This window comes from Hordeum vulgare, chromosome 5H, assembly GCF_904849725.1.
Source record: "Hordeum vulgare subsp. vulgare chromosome 5H, MorexV3_pseudomolecules_assembly, whole genome shotgun sequence".
Lineage (NCBI taxonomy): Eukaryota > Viridiplantae > Streptophyta > Magnoliopsida > Poales > Poaceae > Hordeum > Hordeum vulgare.
Window position 1 is genome coordinate 222115664 of NC_058522.1, and position 22503 is coordinate 222138166.

A 22503-nucleotide genomic window follows, 5' to 3' on the forward strand; every position below is an offset into this window, starting at 1 on the left:
CAGTATAATTAATTGATGCTACCAAATTTCATTATTTTCGGATTTCTGTCAGGATTTTTGTCAAATTAAACATGTTTTTATGCACGCAGACAAATTGAGTAGGCTGCCTGTTGATCCCCATAAAAAACAGAGAAACTTCAAAAACCATCACAAGTTTTTAACTACAGATTTAGGAAGACATCAAGATAACATATGCAGTTTTTTTTTTTGCATGAAACCAGACAGATATTTCATTAGCTGTCATTCATTGAAATTATGTTATTTACAGAAATTGGTCCACACAATCACATGGTACTCATTATACCACATCATATTTGGCTGATTTTACCGAACATGAGCTGCTTCCTTACAAGACATATTTACATGACGCAAGCTGCACAATAAATTTCAGTGTTTTACATATAATACCACCGCTCTACACTCTTCATGTTGTTGATCAACGACAAGCAACCTTATGTTGTTTCCATTTTCTGAAAACGTGCTTGTGCTGCAAAGTTCAGATCATGTCTTACAGCTAAAGCTTTAGTTAGTTTCAGATTTTTTGACTTGATCAACATAGCTCCTTCTGGCCTCTTCTAAATATCACAAGTGATCTCAGATTCCATCTTCTCCAATGGTTTGCTCAGTCTCCTTTTCTTCAATTCTGAAGTGGTTCCCAGTTCTTCTGCCAAGATTGAATAACCAATTTTGTCAATTAGACAGTAAAGTATACTGTATACGTGTGCTATCCATGACATCACAACTTGACAAGTGACAAAAATGGAGGAGACTTGAAAGCTAAGGTGCTGAACTATGATTAATCAAAGTTCAGTGGTCACCAGTTTCACTAAAACGAAATAGATTGACACTAAAACAAAAAAAAACATGGGAAAAGGGGAGCGGCGGCGAGCAGAAGAAAAAGGGAATTGGAGACATACATGCGTCTGGCCGGCGGCCGCACTCCCGCTATCCCGTGCCGGACAAGGGGCGGGAGGAGGACGAAGGAGATGACAACAAAAGCTGACGATTGGCCAGTGGCGAACGACGGAGACGAGTGTGGCGGCGGCGGCGGCGGCGACAAGAGATGCGGCAGACGACTGAAGCTGACCCAGTCCAGATGGGTTAGGGATGGTGTGCCCAGTCCAGCCGCCGAAGTTTTAGAAGCTACGGGCTGTTTTGGAGCTGAACACAGGAGTGATAGAGCCGAGAGAACCAACTAACTGAGCGAGGAGCGAATCGGCGGATGGCGACATGAACGACGTGGCGTCATCTCACATCTCAACAAAAAAAAAAATCTGTATAAAGGTTTATTATTCATGCATTATTTTTATTTAATGTGTCTTTTTTCTTTGCTGATAGCTGCTCAGATATCCCAATGACCTAAACATTAAAGCGCACCTCACGCGAGAACTTTTCTACCATGAAAAAGAATACTCATTTCATCCGAAAATACGTGTCATAGGGATGGATGCATTTAGATGTATTTTAGTTCTAGATACATTCATCTTTATCAATTTATGCCATAAGTAATTCCAGACAGAGGGAGTAGAAATTTTTTGATGAATTATAATTTTTTTATGACCGGGTGCAAATAAGATGGGCTCCGAAATGTTGCACTAGAGAGAGAGGCGTTACTATGCTTGTAGGTATATACTTTCTCCGTTCGAAATACTTGTCATATAAATGAATGTATCTAGATGTATTTTAGTTCTAGATACATCTATTTTCATTCATTTATGCGACAAGTAATTTCGGACGGGAGGAGTATCTAAGAGAGAGAAAGAGAAAAAATAGCTACTCCATCCGTCCGATGAAAAGAGTACATATAGACATTTTAGGACAAATTATGAAGTGGGGTAAAAAATGCATTGAAAAGGTGCAACACACCATCTCTTTCTTTTTTAATTATCTAATCCCAATGAGCTAAGAGCAAGTACAATAAGGTACAATCAGCAGGCTGCAAGGGTTAAAATAATATATTTCTGCTAAGTTGGATGAGAGAGGAGAGGAAAGAGAAAGGAAGCGGGCTCTTCGTGAAGAGCCAGCTTTAGCACGTGCTCCTAGGTGCTTTGTGAGAATAAAAGATGGGACATATAAGATAAAAATAGTAATCTTTTATAGCTAACTATTATACTCCATCTATTCTTAAATACAAGTCTTTTAAGAGATTTCACCAAGGGTCTACATACGAAGTAAAATAATGAATCTACACTCTAAAGTATGTCCATATACATCAGTATGTAGTCCATTAGTGAAACCTCTAGAAAGACTTATATTTAGGAACGGATGGAGTACAAGTTAGCTATAAGATGGGCTATAAGATAGCTTATAGCCAGCAGTTGGCTATACTATTAACCATGCTCTAAGTGTGTGTAGAAATTAAAAAGACTATGTGTAGAATGTTATTGGTCTTGATTACCATGTGATGAGAGAGAAGCATTTTTTATACTTTAAAGTACATAGAAAAGATAAAAGTATGCTCTTTTATGAATAAATTTTAAAACCAAAGGTACACTCTTCACCGGACGGAGAAAGTACACACCAACCAGACCATAAACAAAATACATGCGTCAACCAAATAAAAGTTAATTTTGTAAAAAAGAACTATCAGAAAGGAAAGATTGAAAGAAATGAAAAATTTAAAAAGAAACGAAAATGGAGTAAGAAAAAACAGTTTTAAAAAGGAGAACACACACAATAAAAAGGACATGTGCTACGATCCAAGGGGGAAAAAACACTGTTGCATGTTCAAAACAAAGTCCATATCGCTCAACCAAGAAAAAAAACGAATTACAAGAAAGAACACCCACAAACCTGGATGGGCCACGCGACCTGCATGAGAAAAAACACGAACAGCTGAGACATACTCACCCAACGGACAAAAAATTCCCTCAAGAAAAAAAAAGCAAACGCACAAAATACATGAATCTTAGCGCACATGGATCTAACGCCATGGACTGGATTGAATCTTAGCAAACCCAAATAAAAAACCTTTATCGAAAGTGAGATCTATCTGACAATATTTTGAAAAGGAAAAAACAAAGATGTAGCAGAGTAAGAAGCGTGCACATAATTACTGTGTTACCTAAGCTGCAATATTGTAATAATAAATAAGAAAAAAACAACGAACAACTAACCGAATGCCACCAGAAAACAAGGTAAGTATGTCAATTTAACCATGATGACAAAAATAACTTCCCAAGCGTTCGCGCTAAACTAAAGCACATACAATTGACTTGGAATAACCACAGTCAACAACAGGCTCGTTGGACCCAAGGCAATGGAAAATTTGACTCGTTATGCGGAGTCAGTAAACAATGGAATGAATTAGACTCCTAATGCAGGTTAATCCAACGACAAGTGGAATCTGATGCAGTTATTCAATCAGCATCCCTTCAGAGAAAGAACATGTACTCCTGCACAGGGATTAGAAGTTATGTACTCTCCTTATTTTTCTTACCACTGGAATGGCCAGTCTTTCTCTTGTGGCGGCTGAAATCCGACACAAATCTGAATGTCTGACCACAGCCAGGTACCATGCATTCGTAAGGTCGCACCCCCGTATGGACCCTCATGTGCTCTGTCCTCGCCCATGGCCACTTGAATGTCTTCTTGCAGCCCTTCCATTCACAGTTGAGCGGCCTTTCATCCATGTGCACTTTGCGGTGCTGGAGCAGATATTTATGGCAGAAGAACTTTTTCTTGCATCCTTTAACAGGACAAATATCACGCTTGTGCAACAACAAATCCTGCTGTGAGCTGAAGCTCATGTCACACCCTTCTATATCACAAGGAAATTTTGCTGCTTTATCACCCGCTTGACATCTGCTGGTTTTCCTCTTACCAGTTTGCACTTTCCCTCTAGGTTTCACTTCCATGCCATCCATTTCTTCTTCCCGAACTTCATAACAGTTCTCTCGTGTGGCTTCATCCACATCATTAAGCAAAGAGTCCAAAGCGTTATCTCTGTCGCAACCTTCATCAAACTGGTTATCACTCTTTTGCTTCCTAGAGATTGATTCAATGTTCAGCATTTGTAACTTCTCATCTCCATTTGAGTAATCATCCTTTGCCTTGCCCTTGCTGGATTTTCTCTTACAGCAATGCAATTTACCACCAGATTTCACTTCCGCAGCCTCAAGTCTTTGTACTGGACTGTTATCCAAGTTTCCCATTGTGGCGTTCTCTCCACCATGTCTGTCATGCCAGCAATCCATATCATTATCTTCATAACGTAGTTCATGGGAGTAGTTGTTTCTTTTATCATCCTCGCCACTTCGTGTTTTGGGTCTAGATTCCACTTCCACATCATGATCTTTTCCTTCTGGAACTTCATCCCAGTTGTTATCTTCTTTATATTCTTCTCGAAACTGTGTATTTATATCAACATCTTTTTGCTTCCTAGAAATTGATTTCTTATTCACCTTTTGCACTTTCTTGTCTCCATTCAGAGAATCATCTCTCACCTTGCACTTGCTCGATTTTCTCATATTACCTTGCAACTTACCTGGAGATTTAACTTTCACAGTATCAAGTTCTTTTTGTCGACTGTCTTCCAAGTTTCGTATTGCAGCATTATCTCCAGAATCTATGTTAAACCAGCAGTCCACGCCATTATCTTCATCGTACAGGTCAAGAAAATTGCACTTTCCTTTATCATCCTTTGGCTTGTTAGAACTTGACTTCATGTTCATGCTTTGCAAGTGTTGATATTGCTGAGTGCTTGGTGCTTCTGCAATTTTACCTCCTTCATGTTTGTCATGATCATCGAAGTTTCTAGGCTGATCGTTGATGGTTTTAGGGTTCGTCCCAAGGCTACTGCAAGGCAAAGTGGCTTCATCATTAGCGGAGCATCTCTTCTTTCTGGCTCCAGATTTTTCAATAGAGTCCCCTCCTTTCCTTCTGGATATCCTTTCTGATGGGCTACAGATAACTATTGTATTACATGTAAGCGATGGTTCATCGTGTACTTTCGCATGGTAATTAGCACCAAGCATCACTTTGCTGCAAACTATGGCATGATTGTGTTCTTCATGCTCACGAACTAAAAAGGGATGGACTTGGTTTGACATCCAAACTTTCCCGCACCAACATCCAGCCACTCTTTTCTTTGTCACGCCTGATCTTTGCCGTCCGTAATCTGTCAAGTTGTCTGGGTTTTCTTGGCCAAATACATCATAAATGATGGAATTGTATGGTATCTGCTTGCTGTAAAGCGGGGATTTGCTCTGTTTTGCACTATAATATATATTGATACCCATTTTAACTGCCCAGTCACTGCTTGCAGGTTCAGCATCTTCATCATGCAAAGCCAACTGAATTCTTCTAATGTCATCATCAGTTGCTTCTTCAAAATCTACATCTTTCCAATCAGGCTTCAAACCAAGTTCTTCTGCTATGAATTTTGCTGTTGACTCTGCTCTAGGATATTCTGAAAATGCAACGTAAATCACTAATCAAGAATAACTTCATTTTACATGGAATACATGATTGACGTCCACTCTAGTAACAATACTACGAAGATTGTTTAAAAAATGGCTCTTCTAACATGATATATATAGCCTATATTTCCAGAAAGAAAACAAGGACAGTCCCTACGAAAGCTCTGAAGCTTTTGAAGCACTCTCCTTGCACGTTCATAGCACTATTGAAGTGTTGTTGAGAATATAGTATACCCCATTACTGAATTTGATGAAAAATATGCAACTGAAGCTCTTTGTTACTATATGCCCTTCTCCATACAACAGAGTATGCACAGCAGTTGTGCTAAAAATATGGACCAAAAAGGAAAATTCATCCAGTTTTCTTTGGAGTATCCTGTAGTTACTACTTAAATATATTTAAAATGATATTAAGGGTATAACACAAACATGTTGGACATGAGGAGTAGGAAGGCACTCCTAGGATTACGGAATCATATGACTATTCCATACTACAAAAAGCTCACACTTTATTCACTTAATAAAAATTGTATACTTTATCCCTTTCAGCATACCCACATACTAATTCAGATATATCCCCAAGAAAATTGCAATTAATATGAATATATATTTTGGGAGTATAGAAAGGAAACCAAATATTGTATTTGTTCAAATAACATGCTCAACGTCAAGGGTGTCAGTCTATTTGAATAAATTCTTAGGTTGTAATCTCCCCATATTTCATTTCTAGTTTACCATCTGGCTGATAATCTCAAATCTATAATCACCAATAAGGTGCATACACAAAACAGTCAAACAAGAAAATATTTGAAGTGTAAAATACTATTGTACAAGCCCAATATCTAAAGATAATGAAAAGAGTCCACTTTTCAACCCGGAACTATCACAGAAGATCAGTTTTCAACCTTAACTCTAAAATTGGTTGCTTCTAGCCGTGAAATATAAAACTGATTCAGCGTTTCAAGATTAAACAACCGATTTCAGATTCCAAGGTTGAAAACTGAACTTCTGCAATAGATTCAAAACTGGACTTTTGTTTAAGATAACATAATGAAGGATAAACTCAGGACTCAAGAGATTATGGAACAGTGTTAATACCCGGATGACACAAGAGCATAACATTAGCACCACCAATTTTTTGAAGTTGTGTCCATGTCCCCAAAGCATGTTCTAGACAAAATACATGCATTCTGCAAGAATCTTTGTTGTACTTGAGCTGGGTCAACACATCTGGTTCAATTGAGGACTTAGCTGTGGTTAAATGAGTATCTGAATAGGATTTTACACCTGATATGGTTGGATCATTCGCCAAATCAACGTAGACAGAACACTGATCATAGGAAGTTCCTTGCTCTCTCAGCTTTGCTAAATGATTGGTATCTGTGTCCCTACCACATCGAGTTATTGTCGTACTGTTATCCTCTATAGGTTTCATCAAAGAAGTTGTGGTTTTGGCTTCACAACACTCTTCGTACAAATGCATATTTGCTCTTTGACGCTGACCTGTACTTGAGAGGCTAAATGATGTTTCCAATAACTGATTATCTTTGCCTTGGTTTGATTCCTCCTCGGAGTCTGATGATCCGTAAGTAGAAGCTAGAAGCCCAAGAGCAGAGCTTGACCCATTATTGTTCCTGCTGTATAGTTGCCCACACCGATCAGATACATGCGCTAAACTTACGCTAAGTGCTTCCGAAGCTTGTCCTGTTGAAAAGAGACATGATATTTATATCAAGTCTTCCAGGTATGCACAATGAAACAAACTTCATCATAATAGTTCTTATCCTTTAGTTCCATTCAGCTGTAGGAAATCAGGAACTAAGAAAGACCCACTGATGATTTTATCACTTGCACCTTTCACATACAAATATAATAATCTCAAAACATAACATTGTTTGATATTAGGATTTACAAGAAATAATGAAGTAGAAAACTTTACCAGATCGATCACTTCTCATAGTGCAAAAACGCTACTTTGAATGCAACGCTATTTCTGTTTTTAGCTCCAATTTGACCAAAATCAGAAAGATGATCAAGATGATATGTACTGATAAAAAAAAAGAACAATACCATAACCAGTACAATATTTAGAGATGACAAGATGGAGGACAGGAAAATGTGATAGGAGCTGGCATCCTACCAGGGCGTAGGCGTAGGTTATATGGGTGGCTGGTGGGTTGGCGAGGCTGTAGGCGCGAGCGACGGCGCTGCGGCGCCGTGGTCGCGAGATGGAGAACGCCGCCGGCGGCGGCTGGGATTTTGGGTTTCCCGGCAGAAGCCGAGCAAATAAGTTTGCTTCTTCTTAATCCTAGAATAGGTCTTTACATGAGTATATATAATCTCATAGCTAGATAAAAATATTACTGTTGAGCCGGCGGCGGCTATAAGTAGCCCCGGTCATAACATCTCTCCCCGCCTGCGCAAACAGCTCGTCCTCGAGACGAGCTGGAAGTCCGGAAACTGCTGGCGGAACTCCTCGAGCTGCTCCCAAGTGGCGTCCTCCTCGGAAAGGCCTTGCCACTGAATCAAAAATCGCCAAACGCCACGGCTCAGCTGAGCCCACAACACCTTCTGTGGACCTGGAAGTAGGCGACCGTTGGCAACTGGCGGAAGGGCCGGCGAAGATGCCGGTGGCTCGCCGCGGAAAGGCTTGAGCAGCACCACATGGAAGACATCATGGATACAGGCGCCCGGCGGCAATTGTAGCCGGTAGGCCACGCTGCCGACGCGCTCCACCACTGGAAACGACCCGACGTAACGCGGCCCGAGCTTGCGCTTGGCGCGCGGGTCAAGCGATTGAGTGGTGCGGTGGAGAAGGCGCAGCCACACCCAATCGCCTACCGCAAACTCTGCGCGGGTCAAGCGATTGAGTGGTGTGGTGGAGAAGGCGCAGCCACACCCAATCGCCTACCGCAAACTCTGCATCGCGATGATGGGCATCATAGTACTTCTTGGACAGCTGCTGCGCTTGGAGAAGACGTTGACGCACCTCCGCGAGGACCTCATCCCTGCTGCGGAGATGCTCGCCTGCCGCCTCGGTCTGAGCCACCCCTTCCTGGAATGGAAGCATGGGCGGTGGAGGACGGCCATAAACGACCTCGAACGGAGTGGCACGCAAAGCGGAGTGGTAGGATGTGTTGTAGCAGTGCTCCGCCCAAGCGAGCCAGTCCACCCAGGCTCGTGGGCGATCACCTGTAACACAACGTACGTACATTGCGATTACCTTGTTCACAATCTCTGACTGACCGTCGGTCTGAGGATGGAACGTTGTGCTCAGCCGCAACTTGGCACCCGCCATCTTGAAAAGATCACGCCAGATGTGGCTGGTAAACACTGGATCGCAGTCGCAGACGATGGGCCGTCAAAGAAGGCGCGTGCGACAGAAGTAGCAGTGTAGGGGTGGCCCAGTGCAACGAAGTGGGCGTACTTGGAGAAACGGTCCACCACCGTGAGAATAACGAACTTGCCGCTCACCTTGGGAAGACCTGATGAAATCCATGGAGATGTCCGTCCACACCTGCGAGGGAACCTCAAGTGGCTGCAGCAGTCCTGCCGGCTGCAACGTGGTGGTCTTGTTGCGTTTACAAGTGACACAAGACCGAATCCAATCTTGCACCAGCGCGCGGTCACCGGAGATGAAGAAGTCGGTGCAAAGGCGGTGGAGCGTCTTCTGTACTCCTTCGTGACCGGCCGAGTAAGCGAGCAGCAGGCTCTGGTGGCGGAGGTCGCCGTTGTTCGGCACAAAGAGGCGCCCATGGAGGAGTAAGCCGCCCTCCAGGCGCCATGGCTCAGGCAGCGCTCCCTCCTGGAGCTGCAATTGGAGCAACTGGGCGTCCGCCGCTGTCGCTGTGGCTCGGCGGATATCGTCGATGAAGGCGAAGGAGGGGCCGGAGCGGATGCAGAGGGCAGCTCCCTCGGCCTCGCCGGTGTCAACAGCCTGATCAGAATCGCGGCGGGACAATGCATCCACGACGGTGTTGAGGCGACCCTGGCGATACTCAACGGTGAAGTCGAAACCAAAGAGTTTGCTAATCCATTAATGTTGCGGAATGGTGGACAGGCGCTGGTCCAACAAGAATTTGAGGCTATAGTGATGTGCGGATAAGGAACGGCCGCCCCCACAGATATGGCCGCCAATGCCGTACCGCCTGGACCAGCCCGATGAGCTCTCGCTCGTAAGCGGCGAGCTTGTGATGACGTGCAGCAAACGGTCGGCTGAAGAAGGCGAGGGCCCCTGCACCCTGATGGAGGACGGCGCCGAACCCCACGCCGGAGGCGTCGCAGTCGACGGTGAACAGCCTGTCGAAATCCGGCATCTGAAGAACTGGCCCAATCGTGAGGGCTTGCTTCAGTGTCTAAAAAGCTTCAACCGCGTCGGTGTCCCAGGCAAACGTGTCGCGCCGCAGCAGCCGCGAAAGTGGGGCCGCAATTAGGACAAACTCCAGAATAAACTTTCGGTAGTAGCCGGCTAGCCCCAAGAACCCGCGAAGAGCCCAAGGAGACTGCGGCGTCGGCCAGGTGGCAACGGCGTCAACCTTGTCCATATCCATGGCAACACCCGCCGCCGAGATGACATGGCCAAGGTAAGCAACGGATGGTGTGCCAAACGAGCACTTCCGGCGCTTGAGGTAGAGGTGATGTGCCCGAAGCTCGTTAAGAACGATGGTGATGTGCTGCAAATGCTCGGCCCACGACGAACTGTAGATGAGTATGTCGTCGAAGAAGACGAGCACAAACCGCCGCAAGTAGGGGCGGAGGACATCATTCATCAATGCTTGAAACGTCGCCGGGGCGTTGGCAAGGCCGAACGGCATGACTAAGAACTCGAAGTGGCCATGATGAGTGCGAAAAGTGGTCTTCGCAATGTCATCCGGGTGCATTCGCACCTGATGATAGCTGGAACGGAGGTCAAGCTTGGTGAAAAAGCATGCCCCGTGTAGCTCGTCCAGTAGTTCCTCAACAACCGGAATCGGGAACTTATCCTTGGAGGTTCTGATGCTGAGAGACCGATAGTCAATGCAGAAGCGCCACGTGCCATCCGCCTTACGAACGAGGAGTACCGGCGCCGAGAATGGTGAAGTGGTCGGCCGTATGATGCCTTGGGCAAGCATCTCCGCGCACTGCCTCTCAAGTTCATCTTTCTGCAGCTGGGGGTAGCGGTACGGGCGGACGGCCATGGTAGGTGTGCCCGGCAGCAAGTGGATGCGACGGTCGTAGGCCAGGGCTGGAGGAAGTCCCTGAGGTGTCTCGAAGAGGTCGTTGTACTGCTGCAGAAGACGGTCCAGTAGGGGTTGGGCCGAGTCGGCAGAGGTGGCCGCCAGCTGAGGTTGGGTACTCGCGGCAGAACCGCCCAGCACACCCTCCCAGCAAATGCGACGGCCCAGGCGCCAAAAGACCATGGTCATCGCGTCGAAATCCCAGAGAACGGGACCCGGAGTGCCCAGGAAGTCGACGCCAAGGATGACATCACAACAGCCCAGGTTGAGACCGGCGCACGTGATGGAGAACTGCTCGTCACTGATGGCGAGAGGAACATCGCGAGCAATGCCCTGGCAAGGAAGACGGTCACCGTTGGCCACCGTGATCCGGAGGTGCTCCCCTCCCGTCGGATGAAGCGCGAGACGGCGCATGGTGGCCCCGGACACAAAATTATGGGTGGAGCCGGTGTCGAGTAGCGCCAGGAGTTTCTCACCCTTGATGGTGACCGGCAGCAGCATGGTCTTCTCCGTCTGGATACCCGCGAGCGCGTGGAGCGAGACCACGAAGGCATTCGCCGAAGATGCCTCGGCTGCGTCCTCCCCGCCTGGCAGGGCGGACACGGCCCGGGAGCGGCGGCGACGGCGGCGTCCTCGATGTAGTCGGCTGCCTTGAGGTAGAAGAGTCGTGGGCACACGTGTCCGGGGACGTAGGGCTCGTCACAATTGTAGCAGAGGCCTTGGCGACGGCGCTCGAGTTGTTCGGCCGGCGTGAGCCGACGGAAAGGGCGCGTCGGAACCGCAGAGTGGGTGTTGCACAATCGGGGCCCGGTGAGGCGCAGGAGGTGGCGGCCGAAGCGCTTGGCGAGGGGCCCGCGATGTTGATGCCTGCTGCATGGCCGTCGCGCGATGCTCAAAAGCGCGGGCGTAGTACATGGCCGTCTGAGGTCTTGTGGCCCGCGCATCTCTACATCGACGCCGATGTGGTCGGGCAGACCACCCACGAACAGCTCAGCTCGCTGGCGACTCGAGATGCCGGGGGCATGGCAGGCCAAGGCTTGGAAGCGGTCGGCGAAGTCCTGCACCGTTGAGAGGAACGGCAGGTGTCCCAACTCGGCCAAGCGGCTGACCGGAGGCCTGAAATGCAACAGGCATAGCTCGCGGAATCGCTCCCATGGTGGCATGCCGCCTTCGTCCTGTTCAAGGGCGTAGTACCATGTCTGAGCCGCACCCCGCAGGTGGTAGGAGGCGATCCAGGTGCGGTCGGACGCGAGGGTGCGCTGCCGCCGGAAAAACTGCTCGCATTTGTTGAGTCAGTTCAGAGGGTCGACGGTACCGTCGAAGGTCGCAAACTCGAGCTTGGAGAAGCGCGGCGGTTGCGTGGCGTGAACAGCGTACGGGAGCAAGCCCTCGGCGCCGGCTGATGAGGAGGCGTGGTCGAGAAGGCTGGCAGCAAGGGCCCGCCCTGGAAGAGGGGGCCATTGACGCCGACGTAAGGTACGGGGGCGCCTGAGGACCCGCATAAGGCGCGGCCTGGTGCGACAGTGCGGACGATGTGGCTGAAGTGGGGCCGTCGTGTAGACCGGGCCGACGGAGCCGGCGAGCCACGACGGCAATGGAGACGACGACGGGGGGAACCGTAGTTGGTGGATGGGTATAAACGGTCCCGATAGCGCTCCCGATCCGGCAGTCGCGACGCCCTTGGAGGGAGGGGCGGCCGAGACGGTTGGCGGCGGCCACTGCGACTGCTGATACGCCGCGGTGGCGGCGAAAGTGCCGGATGGCGACGGAGCATAGGGACCCGCGAGGAAGTGGCAGATGCCCGTGGCCGCCTGCCTGAGCTCCTGGAGTACCGCTGTCATCTCTTCCGGTGTGAAGACGACGGTTGCAGCGGCGGGTGGTGGCGCGGCGGCGACCGACCCCGAGAGGGCTGACGGCGTGGTTGTGACGGGTGGCGGCTGGGAGGCGGTGGGCAGAGGGGCAGACATGATCGGGCCTGAGACAGCTGATACCAGATTGGTAGGAGCTGGCCTCCTACCAGGGCGTAGGCGTAGGTTATATGGGTGGTTGCTGGGTTGGCGAGGCTGTAGGCGCGAGCGACGGCGCTGCGGCGCCGTGGTCACGAGATGGAGAAGGCCGTCGGCAGCGGCTATGGGTTAGGGTTTCCCGGCAGAAGCCGAGCAAATAAGTTTGCTTCTTCTTAATCTCAGAATAGGTCTTTACATGAGTATATATAATCTCATAACTAGATAAAAATATGATAACTGGGCTAAGCCCCTAACTATAATAACTGGGCCGGCGGCGGCTATAAGTAGCCTCGGTCATAACACAATGACATGGGGTAAACGTGATTATTATGCACATGAGATCATGTAGGGGTAAAAGATCAAGTCGCACGAACCTTGTTGAGGAACCATCTCAATATTTTTGGTTATCCAATTTGAGATACCATCTGATTCACTAACTTCTCCCAGGTTTGCACTTGATGAGATGCCCTCTCTAGACAACACAAACTGGACAGCCGCTTCTCTAGGTTGAATGATGGCAACACAAGCAAAGCTTAATATGCCACACTGAACGCACGGCAACCGCCCCTGATCTAAGAGCCCACCTCTCTTATCTTTATCAGTTACTCCACTCTGCACCTTGGATGGTGATAAACAGAAGGCAGCAGAGCCGAGTTCACCATATTTTGTTTCATAAAGCTTTCTTCTGTTGTATGCAGATAAAGATGCTTCAGTAACTGACTGAGACTGACTCATGTTCTCTACTATACTTTTGTCTAGTGCCACATCAACAGACATATTGTGCACTGCTTGCTGACTAATACTACAGTGACCACCCGTCAAACTTTGTTTAATTGGGAGTTCAGGCTCCATCATCGTAGGAAAGCATGTAGGAGGAAATGGAATCTCAGGAACAATTATACAAGAACTCTTATCCAGAAGGATACTAAGCAAATTGTTATTTTCAATCACACTTTCAACAAATTTTTCTTTCACCATTGTATCTCCTTCATCCTTCTTCTTCTTATCCCTTAACCGAGAGCTTCTTGGAACAGTATAGAAATCCTTAGGTTCCCTATAACAAGCAAATAATTTTCCAAAATATAACCAACTGCATAAATATAACTCTACAAAATTATTACAAAGATAATTCACATTCGCTATCTATTTTGAAGACGAAGCTATGTCATAACTGAAGAGACTAGTTTAATCAGATGAAACTGTAATGCATCCATCATAAGTCGTTTGAATTCCAACAATATATCTAGTTATTTTAGTGTAAATTAAATTAAAAAGATATAAAGAGAATGCGTCAGTTCAGTATTCTTGCATAAGACTACTCACAATGAGGAGTAACATACAGTAGTAACATATATATGTTATTAGTCTAAGTTACTACCTTCACAGTGGATAGTAACATAGGGGTAGTAACATTGAGCCTATCATTTATTAGGCTATAGACTCATCTTGCCTTGGTATCCGCTATGTTACTCATAGAGGTAGTAACATGCTAAGTTACTCAATTTCTCTCTCTTCTCATTTATTAGTTGCCACATCATACTTTTTGCTTAGGTGGCACTTATGTTACTACCTATGTTACTCCCATTGTGGGTAGTCTAAACAAAATGTTCTATGACAAAAAAGAATGATATTGTATTCGTTGCATCACACCTTTGACTTAATGACAGTGCAAGCTCGTAAAGCAGCTGATAATGAGAAATCATTGGTCCACAATTAGTTGAAGCCCTCCGGATTGCAGCTTCTTTGGCCACCTGCAACCAGAGAGGAGTGGCAATATTTGTTGCTTCTCCACAATTAAATCCTGTGAAAATGAAATAGTTAAATAAATTGATTGTTTCAATCATAGGGGTCTAAATCCTTTACCATAATTAGTATTCATGACTCTTCAGAAGACACATATCAAATGCCAAACTTTAAATATAGCAGTGATTTGGTAGTCAGAAAAATGATTACATGTGATTCACATCCGCAAATGAAATTACAAGCCCTGACCAGTCAAAACTGCCATCCCTCTTCCAATAATTTGGGACTGTGTTATTATAAGAAACTAGGTCTACCGTCTACAGCAGTTAACTCTTTTAAACCCCTCTATGGGTGCAAACATCATGCTCAATTATCATGAAATAATCACCAATAAAGTTATTTCAAGTAAGTGCAAGCCCACTGTTGATTCCTCTAAAAGAAGCTATACACTGAAACATTTCATCACAGGCGTAGAATAGCAGCTATAACAAATGGTTGTCATCTACATCAGAAATAACAATATATACTATTACTGCAGCATCTGACTGACGAACAAAGTTGAATAAAATGATAAGAACACCTGCTGAAAGTAGCCTTTCAAAATTCCATTTATAAGTATCTGAGAACACTTCTTTACAATAATTAGTGAAGTAGATCCATACATGCAGGAGCAAACAGATAACTTCTAGAAATGCACTCAATGTATACAGACATGATCGATGGCCTACCATGGCTAAAACCACAATGGTAAGCTCCAGGGAAGGTGATAACAAATTCTCCAGGGTTCTGAACCAATCTGCTTTGGAGAAGTATCTATCAATAGTACCCAATGCTCAAAATAATGACCAAGAGAATATCACAAACAAGAATGTTAAACCATGTCCCAGTACCTGCAGCAAGGAACTCCCGCAGAAAGTAGCACTTCAGGGGACAAGACGGTCGTCTTCTGATTTAAAGTTTGAAAGGCCACTGCATGCAGTAACATAAGGCCCATTAGGAAGTTATAATATACAGATTCTTTCCTACAATTGTTAGAGTATATATAATATAGCCATGTACCCTTTTGTACTTATCCCATTGTATAAGGGGTTTCCTGCATATATTCCACACCTGTACATGTATATATATCGGCCTATGGCCTCATGGGAATACAAGTTGCATATTCCTAACATGGTATTAGAGCTAGGTCAATTTTTTGCACGCTGCAACTCGTGCGATTGATCCGTCTCTCCTCCCCGATCGAAGCCGCAGGCCTCGATCTCATGCTCCCGTTCGAGGCATCCTCGATCTGCCCGCTCGAAGCAGCCGGCCCTCCCCGATCGAAGCAGTCTCCCGATCAGATCGATCTCCTCCCCGATCGAAGCAGTCTCCGGATCAGATCGCTGCCTTGCCGAATCCTCCCGATTGGATCGATCCCGCCGAATCCCGCTGCCGATCCAGCTGCTGCCGCGCCGAATCCTCCCGATCGGATCGATCCCGCGCGCCAGTGACGATCGCGCGCGCCAGTCCTCTGCCCGATCGGATCGATCCCAGAAGGAATCGATCACGCGCCTCCAGAAGGAATCGATCCCGCTCGCCGATTTCTGTTGGGGCTCTGGTTCGGGCTGCGCCGCCGGTGTCGATCACCCAGGTCGCCTGCTCGCGTCTCCGTCGCTGACCGCCACCAGTCCTTCGCCCTTGCCGGATCAAGCCGCGATCCCGCCGGTTTCCGCTACCGCCCTTGCTGATTCCCGTGCGGTTTTTCTGATCTGCTGCCGCCGTGAGTTCTAAAAAAAATGGTGCCTTCCGCTTGTCCATCCTTGGCGTTTGAGGGTGTTTCCTACCCTGCTTCCGTCTCGCCCATGCGTTGTCTCTCGGTTCAGCATGGTGCTCATTCGTCTCTGACGTCATTCTGTTTGCAGTCTTCCGCCGACTGTGTGGGTCGCTCTTCTCCGACTGTTGCAACTTCCACACATGGTGATTGTCGATCCACATCGACTCCTTCCGTGACTTCTACCGGTGATTGTCACTCTGCTGACTGTGTAGGTCGCTCTTCTACGACTCCTGCGACCTCCACACTTGGTGATTATCAATCTACATCGACTCTTCCTGTGACTCCTATCGGTGATTGTCACTCTACATCGACTCTTTCCGTGACTTCTACCGGTGATTGTCACTCTACACCGACTCCTCTCATCGACTGTATTGGTGCATATGACTTCATCGACACGCGCCTTCCCTTGGCGCTTGGGGCTTGTCTGTGTGCGCCCTCGTCTCCTTCATTGGGTCTTGTGGGTGCTACTGGTTATGCTACACGTCGACCTCTAGCGGCTTCCACAGGCGGTGGTGTCTGCTCCTCTCCCGATGCTACTACGCCGCCTACTTCAGCTATGTACTTCACCGAGGATGAGATTACGCGACTTCGCGCCCTGCTGATTGTCTCTGACTCTATTGTCGGGTGCGTCTACATCGACATCTTCCATTACTCCCCTGACTGAGCAGGAGATTGGGCGATTTTGATGTCTGCTTGCTCCACCTTCTGATTCTTCATCGATAGGTTCGGTTGCTTCTGCTACGGACTCTTCTGGCATTGTGAGACCACCTTCTACACAAGCAGGTACATCTCCGTGGATTCTTGATACTGGAGTATCTTTTCATATGACTCATGATTCATCTAACTCTGTCATCTACTCGACCTCTTGATTCTCCTGTTCATGTTCTTACTGCTGATGGTACTTCTCTCCCGGTTACTGGCCGAGGCACTCTTAGCACTTCATCTTTTCATGTTCCCGATGTTGCTCATGTTCCTCGGCTTACCATGCAGCTCATTTCTGGTGGTCAGATTGTTGACTCTGGTTGTCGGGTCATTCTTGACTTTGACTCATGTTCAGTTCTGGACCTGGTGCTCTTCTTGGTGCTGGCCCCCGGCGCCGTGACTCTCAGGGTCTCTGGGAGCTTGACTGGCTTCACCTTCCAACCGTTGTCACTGCAGCCAGTCTCTCCACCTCTGTTGCCTTGTCTACCAGCTCTTTTCAGCAGTGGCATCATCGTCTGGGTCATTTATGTATCTCTCGTCTCTCATCCTTAGTTCGACGTGGTCTTCTTGGATCCGTCTCCGATGCTGTGTCCTTAGACTGTCAGGGTTGCCGGCTTGGTAAACAGGTTCAGTTACCTTATCCTCATAGCAAGACTGTGTCTCAGCGTCCTTTTGACCTTGTTTACTCTGATGTTTGGGGGTCCAGCTCCCTTTGCCTCAAAGGGGGGCCATCGCTACTATATTATCTTTATAGATGATTTCTCTCAGACACACGTGGATCTATTTCATGTCTCCTCGTAATGAGGTCTTATCTATCTATAAGCGTTTTGCTGCCATGGTTCACACTCAGTTCTCTACGCCTATTTGTGTGTTCCATGCTGACTCTGCTGGAGAGTATATCTCCAAGATGTTGCATGGATTTCTCGCTGAGCAGGGTACACTTGCTCAGTTCTCTTGTCCTGGTACTCATGCTCAGAATGGTGTGGTTGAGCGCAAGCATCGTCACCTTCTTGAGATGGCTCGTGCGATGATGATCGCTACCTCTCTTCCGCCTCACTTTTGGGCTGAGGCTGTCTCTACTTCCACCTATCTCATCAACCTTTAGCCATCCGCTGCCTTGCAGGGTGGCGTTCCTTTCCAGCGTCTCTTTGATCGTTCTCCCGATTACTCGGCGCTTCGTTTGTTTGGTTGTGTTTGTTATGTTCTTCTTGCCCCTCGCGAACGCACCAAACTGACCGCTCAGTCTGTTGAGTGTCTTCTTAGGCTATAGTGATGAGCATAAGGGATATCGTTGTTGGGATCCTATCGGTCGTCGGATGCGTATTTCTCGGGATGTGACTTTTGATGAGTCTCGTCCCTTCTACCCGCGCCCATCTTCCTTGACCTTTTCTGTGGAGGATATCTCTTTCCTCACTTTTCCTGACACACCTATCAACCCCATCGAGCCTTTGTCTATTCGTTTTGCTACCTCTGCTTCTCCACCTCTTACCGATTTGCCACCACCATCTCCCACGGTTTCCTCACCTAGCATGTCACCGGATTCTGCACCTTCATCTCCGGTCACTTCTTCGTCTCCACCCCTCAATTCGACCTCAGCGGTTCCTCCTTGTATTCTTCCATCTTTTCCTCAGTATTTCACTCGTCGTTCACGTAATGTGGATGTGTCGTCCTCCTCTGTGGATGTGGGCCTTGAAGAAACACAAAGTCCCAGCAAATTACATTACCCTCATCAAGGACATGTACGATAATGTTGTGACAAGTGTTCGAACAAGTGATGGCGACATTGATGACTTCCCTATTAAAATAGGACTGCACCAGGGGCCGGCTTTGAGTCCTTATCTTTTTGCCTTGGTGATGAATGAGGTCACAAGGGATATACAAGGAGATATCCCATGGTGTATGCTCTCTGCGAACGATGTGGTGCTAGTCGATGATAGTGGGACGGGGGTCAACAGGAAGTTAGAGCTATGGAGACAAACCTTGGAATCGAAAGGTTTTAGACTTGGTAGAACTAAAACCGAGTACATGAAGTGCGGTTTCAGTACTACTAGGCACGAGGAGGAGGTTAGCCTGGATGGGCAGGTGGTGCCTCAAAAGGACACCATTCTATATTTTTAGGGTCAATGTTGCAGAAGGATGGGGATATCGATGAATGTGTGAATCATCGAATTAAAGTCGGGTGGATGAAGTGGCCAAGCTTCTGGCATTCTCTGTGACAAGAGAGTGACACAAAAGCTAAAAGGCAAGTTCTATAGGACGGCGGTTCGACCCGCGATGTTGTATGGCGCTGAGTGTTGGCCGACTAAAAGGCGACATGTGCAGCAATTAGGTGTGACGGAGATGCGCATGTTGAGATAGATGTGTGGCCACACAAGGAAGGGTCGGGTCCGGAATGATGACACACGTGATAGAGTTGGGGTAGCGCCGATTGATGAGTAGCTTGTCCAACATCATCTGAGATGGTTTAGGCATATTTAGCGCAGGCCTCCAAAAGCTCCAGTGCATAGCGGGCGGCTAAAGCGTGCTGATAATGTCAGAAGAGGTCGTGACAGACCGAATCTGACATGGGAGGAGTCCGTAAAGAGAGATTTCAAGGACTGAAGTGTCACCAGAGAACTAGCCATGGACAGGGGTGCATGGCCTACCCTAACTTGTTTGGGACTAAAGGCATTGTTGTTGTTATTGTTGTTGTTGATAGTTTACAATTTATGAATTCTGAGAGCTTAGCTCATTGGAAAATATTGTTGGACTTCATGCAAATGAGGTGACTTGATAACTTCAAGTCTTCAAAATGTGGACAAAATCCAATATGACATGATCACAACATAATTTAGCTGCAACCATCTTGAGAACCCCTGGAATAAAAGAAAGGCCTTTACAAAGCCATCCTAAAATGTTTCTCCTAGCAGTGAAGTATACCAAAAAAAATAGTGCAACTTGATATCTTAATTTTATACTCCATCCGTCCAAAAATAGTGTGTATTAGAATTTTTTTATTTTAACCCAAACTTTGTAAATTTTGACCAAGCTTATAGAAATTTTATCAACATCTAGTATATCAAATCAATACCATTAGATTCATCATGAAATATATTTTCATGGGGTATGTATTTGGTATTGTAGATACAGATAATTTTGTATGTAAACCTCGTCAAAGTTTGTTAAGATTGACTTTCATGAGAAAAAATGTGCACTATGTTATGGGTCAAAGTTTGTTAAGATTGACTTTCATGAAAACAAATGTGCACTATATTATGGGACAGGGGCAGTACTGAACACGGATGACCCAAACAAGATTTATTCTTGACACTGGATAGGCACGCGGATGACTTATGTGTAGTTTGCGTATTTCTATTTCTTTTGAATCCAAGTCCTGGGAGCATTGGTTCTGTTCCCTAAATCTTCTTGTCTTTGTAAATACATACCTATGTCTGAATTTGCCAGCGACGCAGGAAGCCGTGTAGCATCATGATTCCTGAGGGCACTACACAAATAACCTGTCGGCCAGATACCCACAGAACAAAATTGGTGATCAATGCCATCCTCCCACAGTACCATTTGTTCAACCGCTATCATTGATGTCTTGCTCATGACATATATGTTATTGGCTCAATTTTACATGTTCTGCAATCTAGCAGCCCCAATTTTATGATGCTTAAGATACCTTGAAAATGCAAAAGAGGTTTTGGAGCCAGAATGGATTTCATTACTATGAAGGATGGTTTGATTGATAGACATATCCTTGTGCATGCAGTGTGCACTGTCATTTCAGATAGGTCTATCACGTGCTGAGGTTCTGATAGGGGAGTTATGAGAGGTGGAGGGTGAGGGCAAGGATATTTGGGCTTCGGCACAGTTGCGCCAAGGAGGGAGATAGGGGCGGAGGTAAAACACCGTTTTATGTGTTTATTATTCAATATTCCAACAGAGTTGATCGCCAAGTTGTGTTGTGCAGCCCCCCACATCACATGTCATACTAAAGTAGAAGTCAGTTTACCAAACAAATCGAGCATGCATAGGCTCCCCTTCTCAAGATCAGCTTACCCTTCTTAAATCTCTCACTTGTCTCTCAGTCCCTAGCCACAAATCACAACCTCTGCACTGCTCCTACCAGCGTGTCGCAGTGCAACCTCCTATGATCATTGAGGTTGCAATGGTTCAATTTGAAATTAGTACCTATTGTATCTACTTGATAAGTTCATTTTCCAGATTGCATATTCGCTAGTATTTTTTTTCAGAGCCATAAATTGCATATTGAAGGGCAATGGTTCCTGGTTAATTTACACGTTGTTGCAATTGCACATTGCTCATCTGAAGTTGCTGATAGCCTCACACTACCGACATGTCAGTTATATCCCCAATTGGCAGCAGAATTTGACAATTCAAAACAAGGTTTTGACTCTACAAGTCAAGAATGAAACACTTCCTATACTTTTCAAGTAAGTCAAATAGAATTCAAGCCCTTGTAAGCAAGAAACAGAAGTAAAGTAAAAGCATAGTGGAACAGAGGACTCACTGATAGCGTTGAGGTCGTCCGCGTACCCATGGACGCGGACGGCATCCTCGAAAGCAAGCATGGCATCTCGGGGCACACCGTACCAGGTCTTGGGCTTGCCGAAGTGGAGGTAGTTGAGGCTATGCAGCTCGTGGTCCTCCACGTGCCAAGCGAACCAGCTGTAGAGCATCGCCACGTACAGCATCGGCGTCGTGACGCCAGCCACGTCCCGGCTCATCGCTCGCAGCAGCGAACCCCGAGTGCGCGGAGCCACCCTCATGTTCCAGTCCGTCTCGCCGACGTCCCTGGGCGGCCCTGCCGGATTGTCAGTGTCCAGGTCTAGTACCTCCCGTTTGACGAAGCCGGACCCCGGCATGTCGTTGCCGTACTCGACATTGAATGGCCTCGCGGCGCAAGCGCCCCAGAAGAGCGCCTCGAGCTGGAGGGGCGTCGCGTGCCTTGGCGGTGTCGCGTGCCTCGGGAGTTCGAAGTCGCGGGCCTTGGAGCGGAAGGCCTCCAGGGTGTAGCGCTCGCCGCTCTCCCATACGCGACGGTTAGCACCGCGGCGGTTCTTTGTGGAGAGGCCCACCTGCTGGAGCCGCGTCGGGAAGGTGGGGCCAGCGTCGCCGGCAGCGGAAGCGGCCGCATTGGAGGCGAACGAGGCCTTGAGGCGCTGAACGGTGGCCTCCCGGGGCGGCGCCGGGAGCGGTGGGGCGATCTTGCAGATGCCGTAGCGAGACGCCTCTGGCTCGATCTTGAGGATGTAGGCGATGGGGTCAGCAAACTCCGCGAGGGTGGGGCGGTACTCCGGCGCCACGGGTAGTGTGCGCAGCCACTCCGGCGGGTCCACCGGTGGCAGCGACATGGCGGCGACAGCGGCGGTGGAGTAAGGTAGGGTTTCTTCAGGCGAGGAATTGCATGTGGGAGGCGATTTGGGGAATCGGCTTCGCTGCTCGCTTGGTGCTTGCTGCTGCTTCTGCTGCTTTGGGGGTAGTGAGAGAAAGAGAGAGAGAGAGTCAGAGACAAAGGGTTGGAGGAGAGAGAGATGTGAAGGGAAGGGGTGGGGATTTCCGCTATAGTCGGCTAAACGGGCCGGGCTAAACATGCG

General features: G+C 47.3%; 1 protein-coding gene and 1 long non-coding RNA gene across 3 annotated transcripts; both read right to left on the bottom strand.

Moving 5' to 3' along the window:
• Positions 1–228: 228 nt before the first annotated feature.
• On the bottom strand, positions 229–2152 carry LOC123399993. Its single transcript, XR_006610462.1, has 2 exons — positions 918–2152; positions 229–664 (listed from the first exon to the last, which is right to left on the bottom strand). It is a non-coding gene; the product is annotated as an uncharacterized LOC123399993 (long non-coding RNA).
• A 968-nt stretch (positions 2153–3120) lies between these two features.
• Positions 3121–22420, bottom strand: LOC123399994 (lysine-specific demethylase JMJ705-like). Of its 2 annotated transcripts, none has more exons than XM_045094384.1 (7): positions 21417–22420; positions 15276–15354; positions 15114–15181; positions 14293–14443; positions 13017–13696; positions 6519–7124; positions 3121–5410 (listed from the first exon to the last, which is right to left on the bottom strand). In XM_045094384.1, the coding sequence occupies exons 1-7, from the start codon at positions 22258–22260 to the stop codon at positions 3414–3416; spliced, it is 4425 nt and encodes a 1474-aa protein (XP_044950319.1). In that variant the 5' UTR covers positions 22261–22420; the 3' UTR covers positions 3121–3413. The 2 variants fall into 2 exon arrangements, with proteins under 2 accessions (XP_044950319.1, XP_044950318.1); XM_045094383.1 differs by having other exon boundaries at positions 15114–15184.
• Positions 22421–22503: the final 83 nt, after the last annotated feature.